This window comes from Salvia hispanica, chromosome 5 (assembly GCF_023119035.1).
Source record: "Salvia hispanica cultivar TCC Black 2014 chromosome 5, UniMelb_Shisp_WGS_1.0, whole genome shotgun sequence".
Lineage (NCBI taxonomy): Eukaryota > Viridiplantae > Streptophyta > Magnoliopsida > Lamiales > Lamiaceae > Salvia > Salvia hispanica.
The window spans coordinates 39,575,257-39,588,125 of NC_062969.1; the positions used below are offsets into that span (position 1 = coordinate 39,575,257).

At 33.1% G+C, this 12,869-nt stretch overlaps 4 protein-coding genes across 5 annotated transcripts; 2 read left to right on the forward strand and 2 right to left on the reverse strand.

Moving 5' to 3' along the window:
• The first annotated feature begins 297 nt into the window (after positions 1-297).
• On the forward strand, positions 298-1,566 carry LOC125190866 (non-classical arabinogalactan protein 31-like). Its single transcript, XM_048088280.1, has 3 exons — positions 298-621; positions 1,052-1,176; positions 1,257-1,566. Exons 1-3 carry the CDS (start codon positions 347-349, stop codon positions 1,286-1,288), a joined length of 432 nt encoding a protein of 143 aa, XP_047944237.1. The 5' UTR covers positions 298-346; the 3' UTR covers positions 1,289-1,566.
• A 115-nt stretch (positions 1,567-1,681) lies between these two features.
• LOC125190865 (cyclin-C1-2-like) lies at positions 1,682-4,577 on the reverse strand. Its single transcript, XM_048088279.1, has 9 exons — positions 4,435-4,577; positions 4,205-4,311; positions 4,029-4,068; positions 3,086-3,130; positions 2,825-2,946; positions 2,630-2,741; positions 2,452-2,496; positions 2,100-2,247; positions 1,682-1,972 (listed from the first exon to the last, which is right to left on the reverse strand). Exons 1-9 carry the CDS (start codon positions 4,464-4,466, stop codon positions 1,874-1,876), a joined length of 750 nt encoding a protein of 249 aa, XP_047944236.1. The 5' UTR covers positions 4,467-4,577; the 3' UTR covers positions 1,682-1,873.
• Positions 4,578-5,196: 619 nt separating this feature from the next.
• LOC125190650 (cyclin-C1-2-like) lies at positions 5,197-8,089 on the reverse strand. 2 transcript variants are annotated; one of them, XM_048088001.1, is made up of 9 exons: positions 7,999-8,089; positions 7,741-7,847; positions 7,501-7,540; positions 6,519-6,563; positions 6,274-6,395; positions 6,090-6,195; positions 5,943-5,987; positions 5,635-5,782; positions 5,197-5,531 (listed from the first exon to the last, which is right to left on the reverse strand). In XM_048088001.1, exons 1-9 carry the CDS (start codon positions 8,028-8,030, stop codon positions 5,433-5,435), a joined length of 744 nt encoding a protein of 247 aa, XP_047943958.1. In that variant the 5' UTR covers positions 8,031-8,089; the 3' UTR covers positions 5,197-5,432. The 2 variants fall into 2 exon arrangements, with proteins under 2 accessions (XP_047943958.1, XP_047943957.1); XM_048088000.1 differs by having other exon boundaries at positions 6,090-6,395.
• Positions 8,090-11,453: 3,364 nt separating this feature from the next.
• On the forward strand, positions 11,454-12,067 carry LOC125190043 (uncharacterized protein OsI_027940-like). The gene is made up of 4 exons (XM_048087243.1): positions 11,454-11,462; positions 11,563-11,713; positions 11,804-11,841; positions 11,927-12,067. Exons 1-4 carry the CDS (start codon positions 11,454-11,456, stop codon positions 12,005-12,007), a joined length of 279 nt encoding a protein of 92 aa, XP_047943200.1. The 3' UTR covers positions 12,008-12,067.
• The last annotated feature ends 802 nt before the right edge of the window (positions 12,068-12,869 follow it).

Sequence of the window (12,869 nt, forward strand, 5' to 3'; positions counted from 1 at the left end):
CGTTGTCTCATCAAGCTAGATATTAGGCAGAATGAGGATTAAACAAAATGAGGAAATAAACTCTCTCTAAACTAGCCCTAGATTAACTTTTTCAATTGGATTATGTCGAACACATAATACCCATATTAATAACTCAAAATGTGACCAAGCATTTCCCAAACCACCATCATCTTGCTACTAAATAGTACTTAGTTAGTAATTACAAATATTATGCGTCTACACATTTATTCCAGTAATATAGTGCTATGATATTGATATGTGTTAAAAATAAAATACACTTGATTTATGTTAAAAAAAGTGAAGAAGTCAAAGATGTTGACTTAAATCGGAGAAGAAATCCAAACAAATGTCGACTTCATCAACCGCCATGGCCTCCAACGACAACGCCGGCAAAATCCCATCGCTACACCCTATTCACCCCCACCACTGCGGCGGCCACCACCACCACCACCACCACCATTACTTTTACGTATCGCCTCACTGCCCACTCCACCGCCCTATTCTGCAACCAATCAACCACGCTCCCTCGTGCTCTCTCTCCACCCCAGCAGCCCCCATCGCTTCAATTCCGATCAATCCCCATCTCACTACGCATCCCGATCAGATATCCGATGATGCACCGTAAGCTTTTGATCCATAATAAACCTCCAATTGTATCATCACTTGATTCTATTTTTCCTTGATTGTAAATAAATTGCGGTTTTTTAGGGCTTGGTGATTTCCCCCCTTTTTCTGATGCTTGCTAACTGGAACCCTCGTAATTAGGCTTTCTGCTCACTGATTTATATCGATTTAGTGTTGATTACTTGATGATTTTCACAAATTTTTACAGTAGCTTGAATCAAGCTTAAAAAAAATAGTATCTTTACATTTCACTTGCTTATTATCATATTCATGATCATAAATCATATTGTGATGATTTTCAAAATTTTACAGTAGCTTGAATCAAAGCTAAAAAAGATGTATCCTTAGTACATTTCACTTTGCTGTCATCATATTCATAATCTTATGGTGGTTTCCTAACACTGTGTGTTGCATCTATGGATGCAAGGATTATTGATAATGAAATAGAGAATCTTGAAGATGAGAATGAGGAGGAAGAAGAAGATCCCATTTTCGTTCTAACCGATGAATGGAGGGAATTCTTTGCTAAATCTGAGGCCAAAAGGAAACTAGGTCTGTCACTATTACCTTTTTTTCACAATTTAGTGTTACTTGATCCTTAAATCTTGCATCTTTCCATCAAAATCTTGCAGCGAAGAAGCAAGCTAAGAAGGGGAAGAAGTAGAAACTCAGTGCATTTTTGGAAAGCAACAAAGTTTTTGAAGCTCAATTAACAGAGATGATGATGAGGAGGAGTTCAGAATCAAGATTTCATCTTCAATCTTGCTACATCAAGTGATTACATGTCTTTCTGAGTTTCTATTCATGTTTCAACTGGGATTTTTAGTCTCTCTTCTACCTTAATGGAGAATTACTACACAAGCATGAAAAAAACATTACAAAAGTTATGCCTTTTTAGATCAGAAAACTACAGAATGTCAGCCGATACATGCGGTTATTGAACTTCTGCATCCCTTGTGGGAGTGTTTCGCTATCGCATTCTGGTGTTTACCACAGAAACGTAGTAATCTCAGACTATACTTTCGATATATTTGCAAAATATGTGTAAAGAACAAAATGTAAGAAATGAATACTTGAATTATGTAGTGAACACAACAAAAGTCCTCCTTGGGGCCACGGTCCAACCGTTTACAACTTGATTCAAAACCTACTCCATTCAAACCTCAAGGAGTACTTACCAAGAAAAGGAAATGAATCTAGAAATTCTATCCAAACTTAAAAAGGGAAAGTTGATGATATCACATAGTGATCATGGTAGCTTGTTCATTGCTGCACTGATCCTGTTGTCATCTGACATCAGTTTGTAGCTGTCGTAGAAATCTAAGATCTCCATTGCAATGTTTTTCACCTGCCAAATATAGAAATCAAGAGACAAATCAGCACTTTGTATGAGTTGCTGTATACTGGAAATGGCAAAGAACAGATTTTGGTTGATATATAGTTAGTTTAAATCCAACACAGATTGGTTGGCTTACCACGTTCATGTCAACACGAAGCTCTTCAAACCAAGCCGTGTTTTCTTTATCCTTCTGGACGCTTGCAATATACATGCAGGCTAACGCAATCAAGTGGGGAGGATGAACAAGAATCAGATCCATCTTGTATGTGTCGTTAACGAGACCCCTGCAAAACGACAGCCAAAGAGGGACCATCAGCATTTGCTGGTACAAGCTTTCATTTCCTAAAACTACTGTATCATAAACTGATTAAGTTCTGTCACCGTGAGGGCTTCCAATCCACAAGGTATACAAACAAATTAAATGTAGTTGAACATCTTCGAATGACTTAAAGTTAGGGGATAAAGAGATGGAGAAAGGTAGTGATTACCAAGTTTGTTGTGTCGAATCACTCATGCCAGCATCTTGGAGTAACCTGAATAATGCAAAGGTTACTATTAGGATACAACAGAACATGAGACGTTTCAAAAATGATTCAGTGGTTCTCTCAAAAAAATTGGTTCCCAAAAAAATAAACATAATTATCATACTTGGATGTGTAAACTTACTGAGTCAGTGATCGGTAAGGATGGAATACAACTAAATAATAGTTGAGAGCTTCCAAGATTTTCATTTCCATCTCTAGTATCTCTTTAATCTCACATCTGTACTTCTCATCACCTGAAAAAACACAGGTTGCTCTGGCTGGTTATCACGCGAGCATAACAGCATCGAAAGGGAAATCTAAATCGGAAAATGTTTACTTTGAACTTTCTTGATGTAAAAAGCAAGAAGTCTGGCCTGCACTGTGCTTTCTTCAGCTTTAGCTGCCAAGTACAAGCAGGTCGGAGCAACCAGACGTGGATTATATTCCGTCATACTTCTCCTGAAACCAAAAGAGTTTTGTTTGCTCCTCCTCACACATGAAATGATATCATATCCAATTTGCTTAAGTTCTATCATAGAAAAGTGAGAATATCAAGCAACATATTTTTGCCAGATATCACTGCATAGAGACATCGTACCTGGCATAGACACGTCTCATGTATGTAATGGCCGTAGCAACCACCCTGAGAAATGGATGGAAGTGGGGGAAAATGAGCAATGATAATCAGAAGCACTTTAATGAATAATTTTGAGGAATGTAGATGCATCAGTGTTCTAAAATGGAGAATACAGATAGCCTCGGCTACAGACAAAATGTTACTTCCCATTAGACCAATATAGAAGCTAGACGTACAGGGATTCCTAAAGCAAGTAAAAGGCACCAAATTGTACAAAGAGATATCGGTGAGGCTGTGACGAATACTAACTAGGAATCCCGTTAAAGCTCACTCTAAACACCAATAAGAATTATATAAGCTCTAAGAAAACTGAGGTCAGGGTATAAACATGTGCCCTACACATGATGCTTCCTCAAATTTGGATGCCCCGGACAAAGAAACACACTATTTGACCTAACAATCAATAACTGCAGATCCCAATCAACATAATCCAGATGGTTTACCACTTCTTATTCTATAACATTTCAGTTTTTCCACTAACACACATATATATATTTTCTATGTCCATAGAAAGCAAAACAAGTGATGCACCAAAGGGCTTAATGGCTATGATATATCACACACGAATTGGAGATAAGGGTATAGACATTTTCTCTACACATAATAATTTCTTGCTGCGGACAGACGAAACACATTATTTGACCTAACAACCAATAACCACAGACCTCAATCAACATAAGCCAGAAGGTTCAAACTTCCTATGCCATACTACCATTTTTTTTTTCAAAGAAAACACAAGAAGTGATGTGCCAAAGGGCTCAATCGATTCCTATGATACATCACACACAAACCGGAGGATGCGAAGGATTACGTTTATTCATCATCATGATCCTACTAATGAACAGTATCTTATCGAATTTTCAAGCTTAAACATAAGTAACAACTTCAAATTTAATAAACACACCTCTGCCGCACTTTGATATACTGTGCCAATTTCACAATATCTGTCAAAAAAAAAAACATTTTAATAACACACATTAAAATTGCGATAACACACAGCAAATAGGTCATAACAAAAAAGGGAAATCCGCACAATTCATGATGATCGCAACAAATTTCAACCCTAAGAAGAAACATTACAGTTGGAAATATGGAATTTGATGAGCTTGTAATCTTCAGCAGTAATGCCCCTTTCCTTGTCCAACGGGTGGACCACATTCAGCTCTTCCGGGTCAAGTAGCTGCTTGCTTTTGTTCCATGATCAAATCCAGAAATTAATAATAGGTAAAAAATTGGATGAATTAATTGTAACGGAAAAAAAGGGGAAAACAACGAAAAAAGGAAATCGGAAAACAACGAACTAGACTTACAACTGAGACGAAGTCCAGAAATCGGCAGCCATGGATTTGCAGTTGGATTTATCTTCTCCACGATCGCTTTGAGTAGAATATGGAGTACAATTGTCAAGCTAAATAAAAATTGAGGGAAATTCCTGACTTTTTATAAAGTATTTTATGTGATTTTGATATTTTTTCTATTTTGCACTTTATTTTTTATTGGAATTAAACCTTGAAGGAATTAATTGATTTATTTTTTATTGGAATTAAACCTTGTTTTTTTAACTTCACGCCTAAATCACGAAGAATAACTTTCTTAGGATGTAAACATTGTCCTTTAGTGTTCATGTCGTCACATTAATAATTTGTCACTATTCATCGGCATCATCACATTAATAACTTGTCACTATTCATCGGTATCATTAAAATTTTACATGTACGCACATATTTAGTGCTATATTTGTATAGAATAAATCATCGTGACAGAATCAATATCTCTGAAATTTTTAAAAAATATGAGATAAATTTCATAATTTGATAAAACTTCATAATTTTATGCATAATTATAAAACTACAAGTTACAGCATGATATGTACAAAATACAAGGCTATTTAGAATTTCCATTTCACCTTTTATTCTACTTTTGTGTATGTTTTGAATTATAGTTTCGATTACTTAAAATTGATTACATGAAAGATAAAAACAATTATACGAGTGTACCATATTGGCATATTTGAATCTTGATTTATGAAACTTTAAAAAATTTATATTAAACCCGTTATTTTGAATAGCAACAAAGTTTTTGAAGGTCAGTTAACAGAGAAAAGTTGAGAATCAAGATTCCTCCTCAATTTTGCTACCTCAACAAGATTACTATACCACTTTTCAACTTTTGTCTAAATACAAACATGTAAAAGTGATGCCTATTTACATCAGAAAATGAAATGTTACCATCCTGCTTTAAGGCTCTGATTTTGCTATCGTTCTATCTGCTATCGTGTTTCTGCTGTTAACTACGAAAACATAGTTGATCATCGTAGCTTGTCCATTACTGCTCTAGTCCTGGGTTTTTCTGACATCACTTTGTAGCTCTCGTAGAAATCTATAATCTCCATTGCAATGCTTCGCACCTGCAAAATATAGCAAGGCAGAGGGACAAAACAGAACTTTGTAAGAAGAAAAAAAAAATTGGTTGATTTTGATTTTGCAAGTAGCTCAGATTGGATGGCTTACCACGTTCATGTCAACACGAAGCTCCTCAAACCAAGCCGTGATTTTTTTATCATTCTGGAAGCTTGCAATGAATATGCAGGCTAATGCGATCAAGTGAGGAGGATGAACAAGAACCAGATCCATCTTGTATGTGTCGTTAATGATCCCCCTGCAAAACACGACAGTCAAAAGGCACCATCACATCCCGATTCACATTGGAATGCACGAGCAACCGGACAATCATTGGTACAAGAAGGTTTGATCAAGCTCTCTGGCGGCTTCCAATCCACAAGGTGTAAACACGAGTTAAATGGGAAGGTAGCGATTACGTAGTTTGTTCTGCCAAATTACTCACGCCAGCATCCTGAAGAAACCTGAAAATCGCAAGGTGTCTATTAGATTGCAGAACATGAAAAGTTTTAGAAATGATTTAGTAGTTCTCATGTGAAAATTGGTTCCCAGGAATATGAACTTACTGAGTCATTGATCGATAAGGATGGAATACAAGTAAATAATAGTTGAGGGCTTCCAAGATTTTCATTTCCATCTTGTGTATCTCTTTAGAGTAGTACTTTACTTCACCTGCAAAAGCTTGCTCTAGCCCGTTATCACTCAAAACAAAGAACATAACTTGGGAAATCTTCATCGGAATATGTTTACTTGGATCTTCCGTGATTTGAAAAGCAACAAGTTTGGCATGCACTGCGGTTTCTTCGGATTTAGCTGCCAAGTACAAGCAGGTCGCAGCAACCAGGCACGGATTATATTCCGTCATACTTTTCCTGAAACCAAAACAGTTTTGTTCGCTCCTCCCACGTGAAATGATACAATATCCAATTTGCTTAAGTTCTACCATAGAAAAGTGAGATAAAAGCAAAAATCGATTATCACCCATAGAGATGTACCTGGTATAGAGACGTCTCATGTATGTAATGGCCGTAGCCGCAACCCTGCAAAGTTAAATTAACATGAACTATCTATCAAAGGGATGGAAGCGCAAAAAAATGCAGCAATGTAATCATGCAGAAGCATCTAAACAGAGAGGTTATGAGGAACACAGGTGCAACAGTGTTCTAAAATGGAGAATATAAAGAGGCCCAGTTACAAACAGAACATTACTTCCCATTGGAACAATATAGAAGCTAGCCCTAAAGGGATGCGAGTAAAAGCTAAGGGTACAGAACTTGTTATATATGCTATACCGTTCCAGTTTTTCCATTAACATAAATAAATAATTTCTATGTCCATAGAAAGAAAAAGTAGTGTACCAAAGGGCTCAATGCCTATGATAATACGATAATATCACACACAAATTGGAGCTATATAAGGTTCGCAAACCCCCGGAGAGAAGAAACACACTATTTAACCAAACAATCAAGAACCTCAAACCTCAAAACTAAGCCATTTCAGCTTTTCCACAGCTGATAGAAAGCAAAAGAGGAGATGTACCAAAAGGCTCAATGACTATGATAACACGATATGTATCACACACAAATTGGAGCTAAGAGCATAAGCATTTGGCTTACACATCTATCTGTGAAGAACCGCAAACCTAGCCATTTCGTGATTCTATTAACACAAAGTCCATAGAAAGCAAAAGAGGTGATGTACCAAATGGCTCAATGGCTATGATAATAAGATAATCAAGAATCGTGAACCTCAAACATAAGCCATTTCTGTTTTTCCATTAACACAAAGTCCATAGAAATTAAAAGAAGTTGAGCAATGCACGAATTTAAGGGCGCGAAGGATTAAGCATCTTCATTACGAACAGTATCTTATCCAGTTTTCAAGATAAAGTTACAGCTATAAATATCAGCATCAACTGAAGTTAATTAAGCCAAGAAGCCAAACAAAAAAACATAGTAGGACACAAGAAAAACACACCTCTGCTGCAATTTGACACCGTCTGCCAGCTCCACAATACCTGTCATCATAAAGGGAGGATAAAAACACACATTCAAATTGTAAAAACACACAGCAAGATCAAACCAATATAAAGAAAATGAGCCAAGAATAACACAACACGTGATAAGCAAATTTCTAGAAATCCAAATCGAAATTGTTCTAACTGCCACACACACAGAAATGAAATCAGCGCCGTAACCCTAAGAAGAGAAAATTTACAGCGGGAAGTGTGAAATTTGATGAGCTTGCAATCTTCAGCAGTAATGCCCCTTTCCTTGTCCAATTGGTGCACCACATTCACCTCTTCCGCGTCGATAAGCTGCTTGCTGTTATTCCACGATCAAATCCAGAAAATAATTGGGGCGAAATCAGACAATTGAATTGAACGAAAAAAGAGGGCCAAAAACGAAAAATAAAAAGAAAGAGGAAAATGAAAATGAAAATGAAAATGAAAAGAAACGCAGGTTGAAGACTTACTAGTGAGAGGAAGTCCAGAAATTGGCATCCATGGAATTGCAGTTGGATTCCTCCCTCCACGATCGTTTTCAGAGTGTCAAGCTACAGAAAAAATGAGGGAAACCGTTTGCGATTTTGAAATCCTACGCCTTTATTCTCCAATGAAAATGATATATGGAGAGATATTATACCTTCTTTTATTTTGAAAATGTATCTTTATTTCTTTTTGGTATAAAGGATAAAATGTTAGTTATTTTTATTTACCTTTTTAATTTACCTTCTTTTCTGCGAATACATTACTTTTTAAGAAGAGTATAATTACCTTTTTTGAGAAGATAAATGAGAAATATACCTTCTCAATTTCCTTTAGAAACCAAATAAAATTAATATATTCAACAGATTGTCTCGCAAATACTATGAAAAAGTTATGGATATTATTATATTCGAAGCCTAAGTTGTGCTCGCATAATCGTGTTTAAATCGAGTCCAAAAAATTGAAAACGACCTATCAAATTCTATAGGTTAGTGATTGGAATTATTGGATAATTTTAAGTGGTTTTATCAATTTTTTCACAGTTTTTGAAAAATGATTGAATTTATACTCGATTATATTCCAAATCTCTTGATTTATCATATTGATATTTATCAATTTTATCAAACATATTTCCCTCTGATGGTGGAATCGTGACATAACATGTTAGAGAATGACCTCTGATTTTTTCAAAATTAAGTTGTATACACGTATATAGATATTTAAAAAAGTTTTTTTACATAAAAATAGTGATTGAACTAATTCATCTCATGGCTTAGGACAACATTGATAAGTAACGTGGATACAATTGATAAAAATTAAAGGTCAAATTTTATATTATCATTAATCTAATCTATACAATCTATACAATCTATACATATATAAAAGCCGAGTTTTGGCTTCATTTTGAATATTTATTAGTTTTGGGCATGAATTTTAATAATTATAAATTTTGGGCCAATTTGGATATTTATAATAACTAATGAATATTTATGTATAATAAAGGCCATGAAATAATTTAGGCTATAAACGGCATAAGTAATTAATTTAGACTATAAATAGCAATTGCAAATATTTGTGCGTTTTGGAGTGTTTAGAAAGTGACGTTTCCTTAATCATCATATTAATTAGCCACAATATATCTCTCTATACAGATATATATTTCATAAATTAACATAACATCTATATATAATTAATTGTATGACTAATATATCTAATAGACTAATAGTATATTACTAATATGAAAATGGATATATATATATATATATATATAATATTTTTATATATTAGCATTAAATTAATTAGCCATTCAAATTTGGTCGACTAATATGGTAAATGGGCATATATATTGCAATCAATTTGGTAGTGACTTTACTATAATCAAATCATGTAATTTTGATTTAATTAATCATCATAACCGATTTATGAATTATATTTTTCCTATAAATCTGATCAAATTAGTGTACAATTGTAATTTCTAATTTAACCGTTAGAATTTAAGTGAATCAATTCCTATATAGGATTCTAATTAAATCGGTCAACTACTTTTAATAAAAGAAACACTCCTATTAAATATTTTAAATAACCATTTTAATGGAAATAGACTAAAATTTGTCATGTTTCTGCCCATAAATATTAAGTTCATCAAGTCATACACATTACTCCTTGGAATTGAAAACATGAAAATGAAGGAACGAGAGAGAAACAATTCCTTAGAATTGGAGTAGCACCACTAGAGTTCAAGGAAGCTTTCTTCTCCTTCCCTAATCGCTTTCGGTATAGAAGTTTTCGATCCTATTATATTTTATGATTAATTATGTTAAATATATGTAGTTCCAAGATCTTACATTATCTATATTCAATTATATTTTTAAGGAATACATTTATAATCAATAGTTTCATAAATCTATAAGTGTGACAGAATGGTTTTGATTAACCCTCATTGTTTACATAATTGCAGGAATTATATACACTATGTGAATTGTGGCATTAGAGGCAATTGTTTACGTATAAAAGTAAAGTTATTTCATGTAAGTATGAGATTTGTAGTTTATTTCGAGAACTGATATTGAGTTGTCAATATTTCCTTCTTTTAATTTATATATCTAAAAGTTAAAAATATGCATTCTGAGATAATGAAATTTGATGTCTGACCACCAGTTAATTGAGAATAAGGATGAACATGGGTTGATTGCAGGAGAAATAGAAGAAGAAGATGTGACATTGTGTTTTTGTTTTTGTTTGGTTAAGATTTCTTTTGTTTATTTAATCTATAAGTACATTTAAGTTTGTGCTTAGAGTTTTGAGTGTTGGGTTTGGTTTGAAAATAAATTTTTAAGCATAATTGTGCAAGCAATATAGTTTTTTTCCTAAATAGGAGAGACATTGTGTGAATATTTTGAAATTTGTAATTTGTATCTACATGCTTAATGATACAGATGGTTTGAATATTAACTATTAATATTGTTTACAAAATGCAGTATACATAAATAAAGTAGTTATCGGAAGCTTTTAATTATTTTATAAACACTGCAACTTTCGTACAATTATCTTAAATATGTTTAGCACTTGATTGATTTCTAAATTTATTTAATTTTATGTTCTGGGATTACACATTTAAATTGTTTTATATATTTAAATTGTTTTATATGTATGTGATTTTTAATCCTTAGTTGTATTTGATTTTAAGTAATTAATTTAAAATGTTGTATACATAAATAAAGTAGTTATCGGAAGCTTTTAATTATTTTATAAATACTGCAACTTTCGTACAATTATCTTAAATATGTTTAGCACTTGATTGATTTCTAAATTTATTTAATTTTATGTTTTGGGATTACACATTTAAATTGTTTTATATGTTTGTGAGTTTTAATCCTTAGTCGTATTTGGTTTTAAGTAATTAATTTAAAATATAAATCTAAAGTGATAAAATTAAACTGATTCGTGCACCGCACGAGGGTAGACACTAGTATAAATAAAAGGAGAGTTTTGAGGTTATTTAGGGAAATAAGGGGAATTTTGGGAGTATTTAGGGAAGTGTCCTTTTAAAATAGATATTATTATTTAAATATAAATATGAATGTTGAATATACATAAAAGGAGAGTTTTGAGGTTATTTAGGGAAATAAGGGGAATTTTGGGAGTATTTAGGGAAATGTCCTTTTAAAATAGATATTATTATTTAAATATAAATATGAATGTTGAAGACAACGTGTTTTGATAGAGACAATTATTTAGTTTCATAATTAGTGGATAAGAGTTCGTTATTTAGTTTCCATAGTTAGTGGATTAGTGGTATAGTTAGTGGCATAATCGTTGTCCATTACTTTGACTCGATTTCACACACTTTGGTAGTTTAAGTTTACTTTAAAATTAATTATAGCACTACAATGGCTCTTTAGTCAAGTTAGTACTAATATGATAGTGTAATCCCTTTGCTAGAATGGGATCGGTTTTAGTAGTTTGGTTTTCTCTGTTATCTGCTGTGATCAGCAATTATGATAATCTATTTGTATTTTTCTTTTTTCTAAGAAGTTGGTTTATATTTTCAGGAGAGCAAAATAAACATTGGTCTGAGGAGTATTTTTTGTGTTTTGGAGAAAGCTGAACAGAAATGGTGGAAGAAACTATTACGTGGAGATGAAAAGATACATTATGTCAATGTAGACTGGGATAAATGGGTGGATGAAGATGATGTGGATGGTATGATTGTCTTCTTTTGCTTGTGTGTTTTACCAGTTTGGTTTGTTTAATAAGATAGTGATGTGATCGTGTTTCTTGCAACTTTATCAGGACCTGACAATCTTAATTTGGATGGAATGGATTTCTCGGTTAGGATTCATCAAGTTTTTTAGTTTTATTTCGTGTTTATCATTGGAAGCTCTAATGTACATTAATTTTGGTTTTGTTGTGCAGAAATTTGGCGATATGGGTCTTGATGATGATGCCACAGGGGATGACCTTGAGGAGAGTGACGATGAAGGTGCGGTGAATTAAGTATTGGTTTATGCATGAAATTGGTAAAGACTTTATTTTGGGCATAGGACTTTAAATGGGACATGTTTCATCACCAATTGTTATTTAGATCGTTATTTTCCTTAAGTAATAAATAACGGATTGTATATTGCTCTCTACAAATATTTGTAATCCTTTGGCATTAATGATTACACTTAACAATTCATAATGTTTGTGAGATATGATCTGAATTTACTCTGATGGTATGTCACCTTATGCGACTGACTTCATTATATTTCAGGTTTCTTATGTTGGATGACTCATTCTTGCTTGAGAATCGGTTGACTTTAAGAGTCATGTATGTGTGCAGTTTTAAGTTCTTAGCTTTATGAATTTAGATTTGGAATGAGTTGGATTTAGTTTCTTTTGTTTATTTCCATGCTTTGAGTATCTTATACAAGTTAGAGTTTGATGTCCTATTAATCTACTATTAACATATGTGACCGAACAGATCTCCTTGAATTTTTCCTTACTGCACAATTGGTGTATGCATTTCTTATAGTACAATTTTAGTGTGAGAAGTGAAAATCAATAATAATTCACTATACTATTTTTATTATGGTTAGATTTATTAATGTTTATACACTGACTCTCGATTATCATAATTCATAATATAATTAATTGCAAGCGGATGAATATGCAAGATTGATTATGGAAGAATTGGACCCTAAGTACGTGAGTAAGTGGGAGGTTTAGGTTTTATAATTTATAATGATGAGATTGATTTTAATTTTAAAGTTAATGTAGCGTATAAAGAAGTTTTAAAAATAATGAGTAATTATTCATTGTGTTTAATTCTTTATTGTAATAGATTTTTATCTCCCTACTCCATGATTTAATGTTT

Excerpts from the sequence above, each read along its gene's own strand:
- LOC125190865 (XM_048088279.1), bottom strand. The coding sequence starts at position 4,466 with ATGGCTGCCGATTTCTGGACTTCGTCTCAGTT. Across the intron at positions 2,947-3,085 it reads ATGAGACGTGTCTATGCCAG|GAGAAGTATGACGGAATATA; the intron begins GTACGATGTCTC and ends TTTTGGTTTCAG. Across the intron at positions 2,742-2,824 it reads TTACATCAAGAAAGTTCAAA|GTGATGAGAAGTACAGATGT; the intron begins GTAAACATTTTC and ends GTGTTTTTTCAG.
- LOC125190650 (XM_048088000.1), bottom strand. The coding sequence starts at position 8,030 with ATGGATGCCAATTTCTGGACTTCCTCTCACTA. Across the intron at positions 6,564-7,500 it reads GGTGTCAAATTGCAGCAGAG|GGTTGCGGCTACGGCCATTA; the intron begins GTGTGTTTTTCT and ends TTAACTTTGCAG. Across the intron at positions 6,396-6,518 it reads ATGAGACGTCTCTATACCAG|GAAAAGTATGACGGAATATA; the intron begins GTACATCTCTAT and ends TTTTGGTTTCAG.
- LOC125190043 (XM_048087243.1), top strand. Across the intron at positions 11,714-11,803 it reads GGATGAAGATGATGTGGATG|GACCTGACAATCTTAATTTG; the intron begins GTATGATTGTCT and ends CAACTTTATCAG. Across the intron at positions 11,842-11,926 it reads TGGATGGAATGGATTTCTCG|AAATTTGGCGATATGGGTCT; the intron begins GTTAGGATTCAT and ends TTTGTTGTGCAG.
- LOC125190866 (XM_048088280.1), top strand. The coding sequence starts at position 347 with ATGTCGACTTCATCAACCGCCATGGCCTCCAACGACAACGCCGGCAAA. Across the intron at positions 622-1,051 it reads CAGATATCCGATGATGCACC|GATTATTGATAATGAAATAG; the intron begins GTAAGCTTTTGA and ends TATGGATGCAAG. Across the intron at positions 1,177-1,256 it reads TGAGGCCAAAAGGAAACTAG|CGAAGAAGCAAGCTAAGAAG; the intron begins GTCTGTCACTAT and ends AAAATCTTGCAG.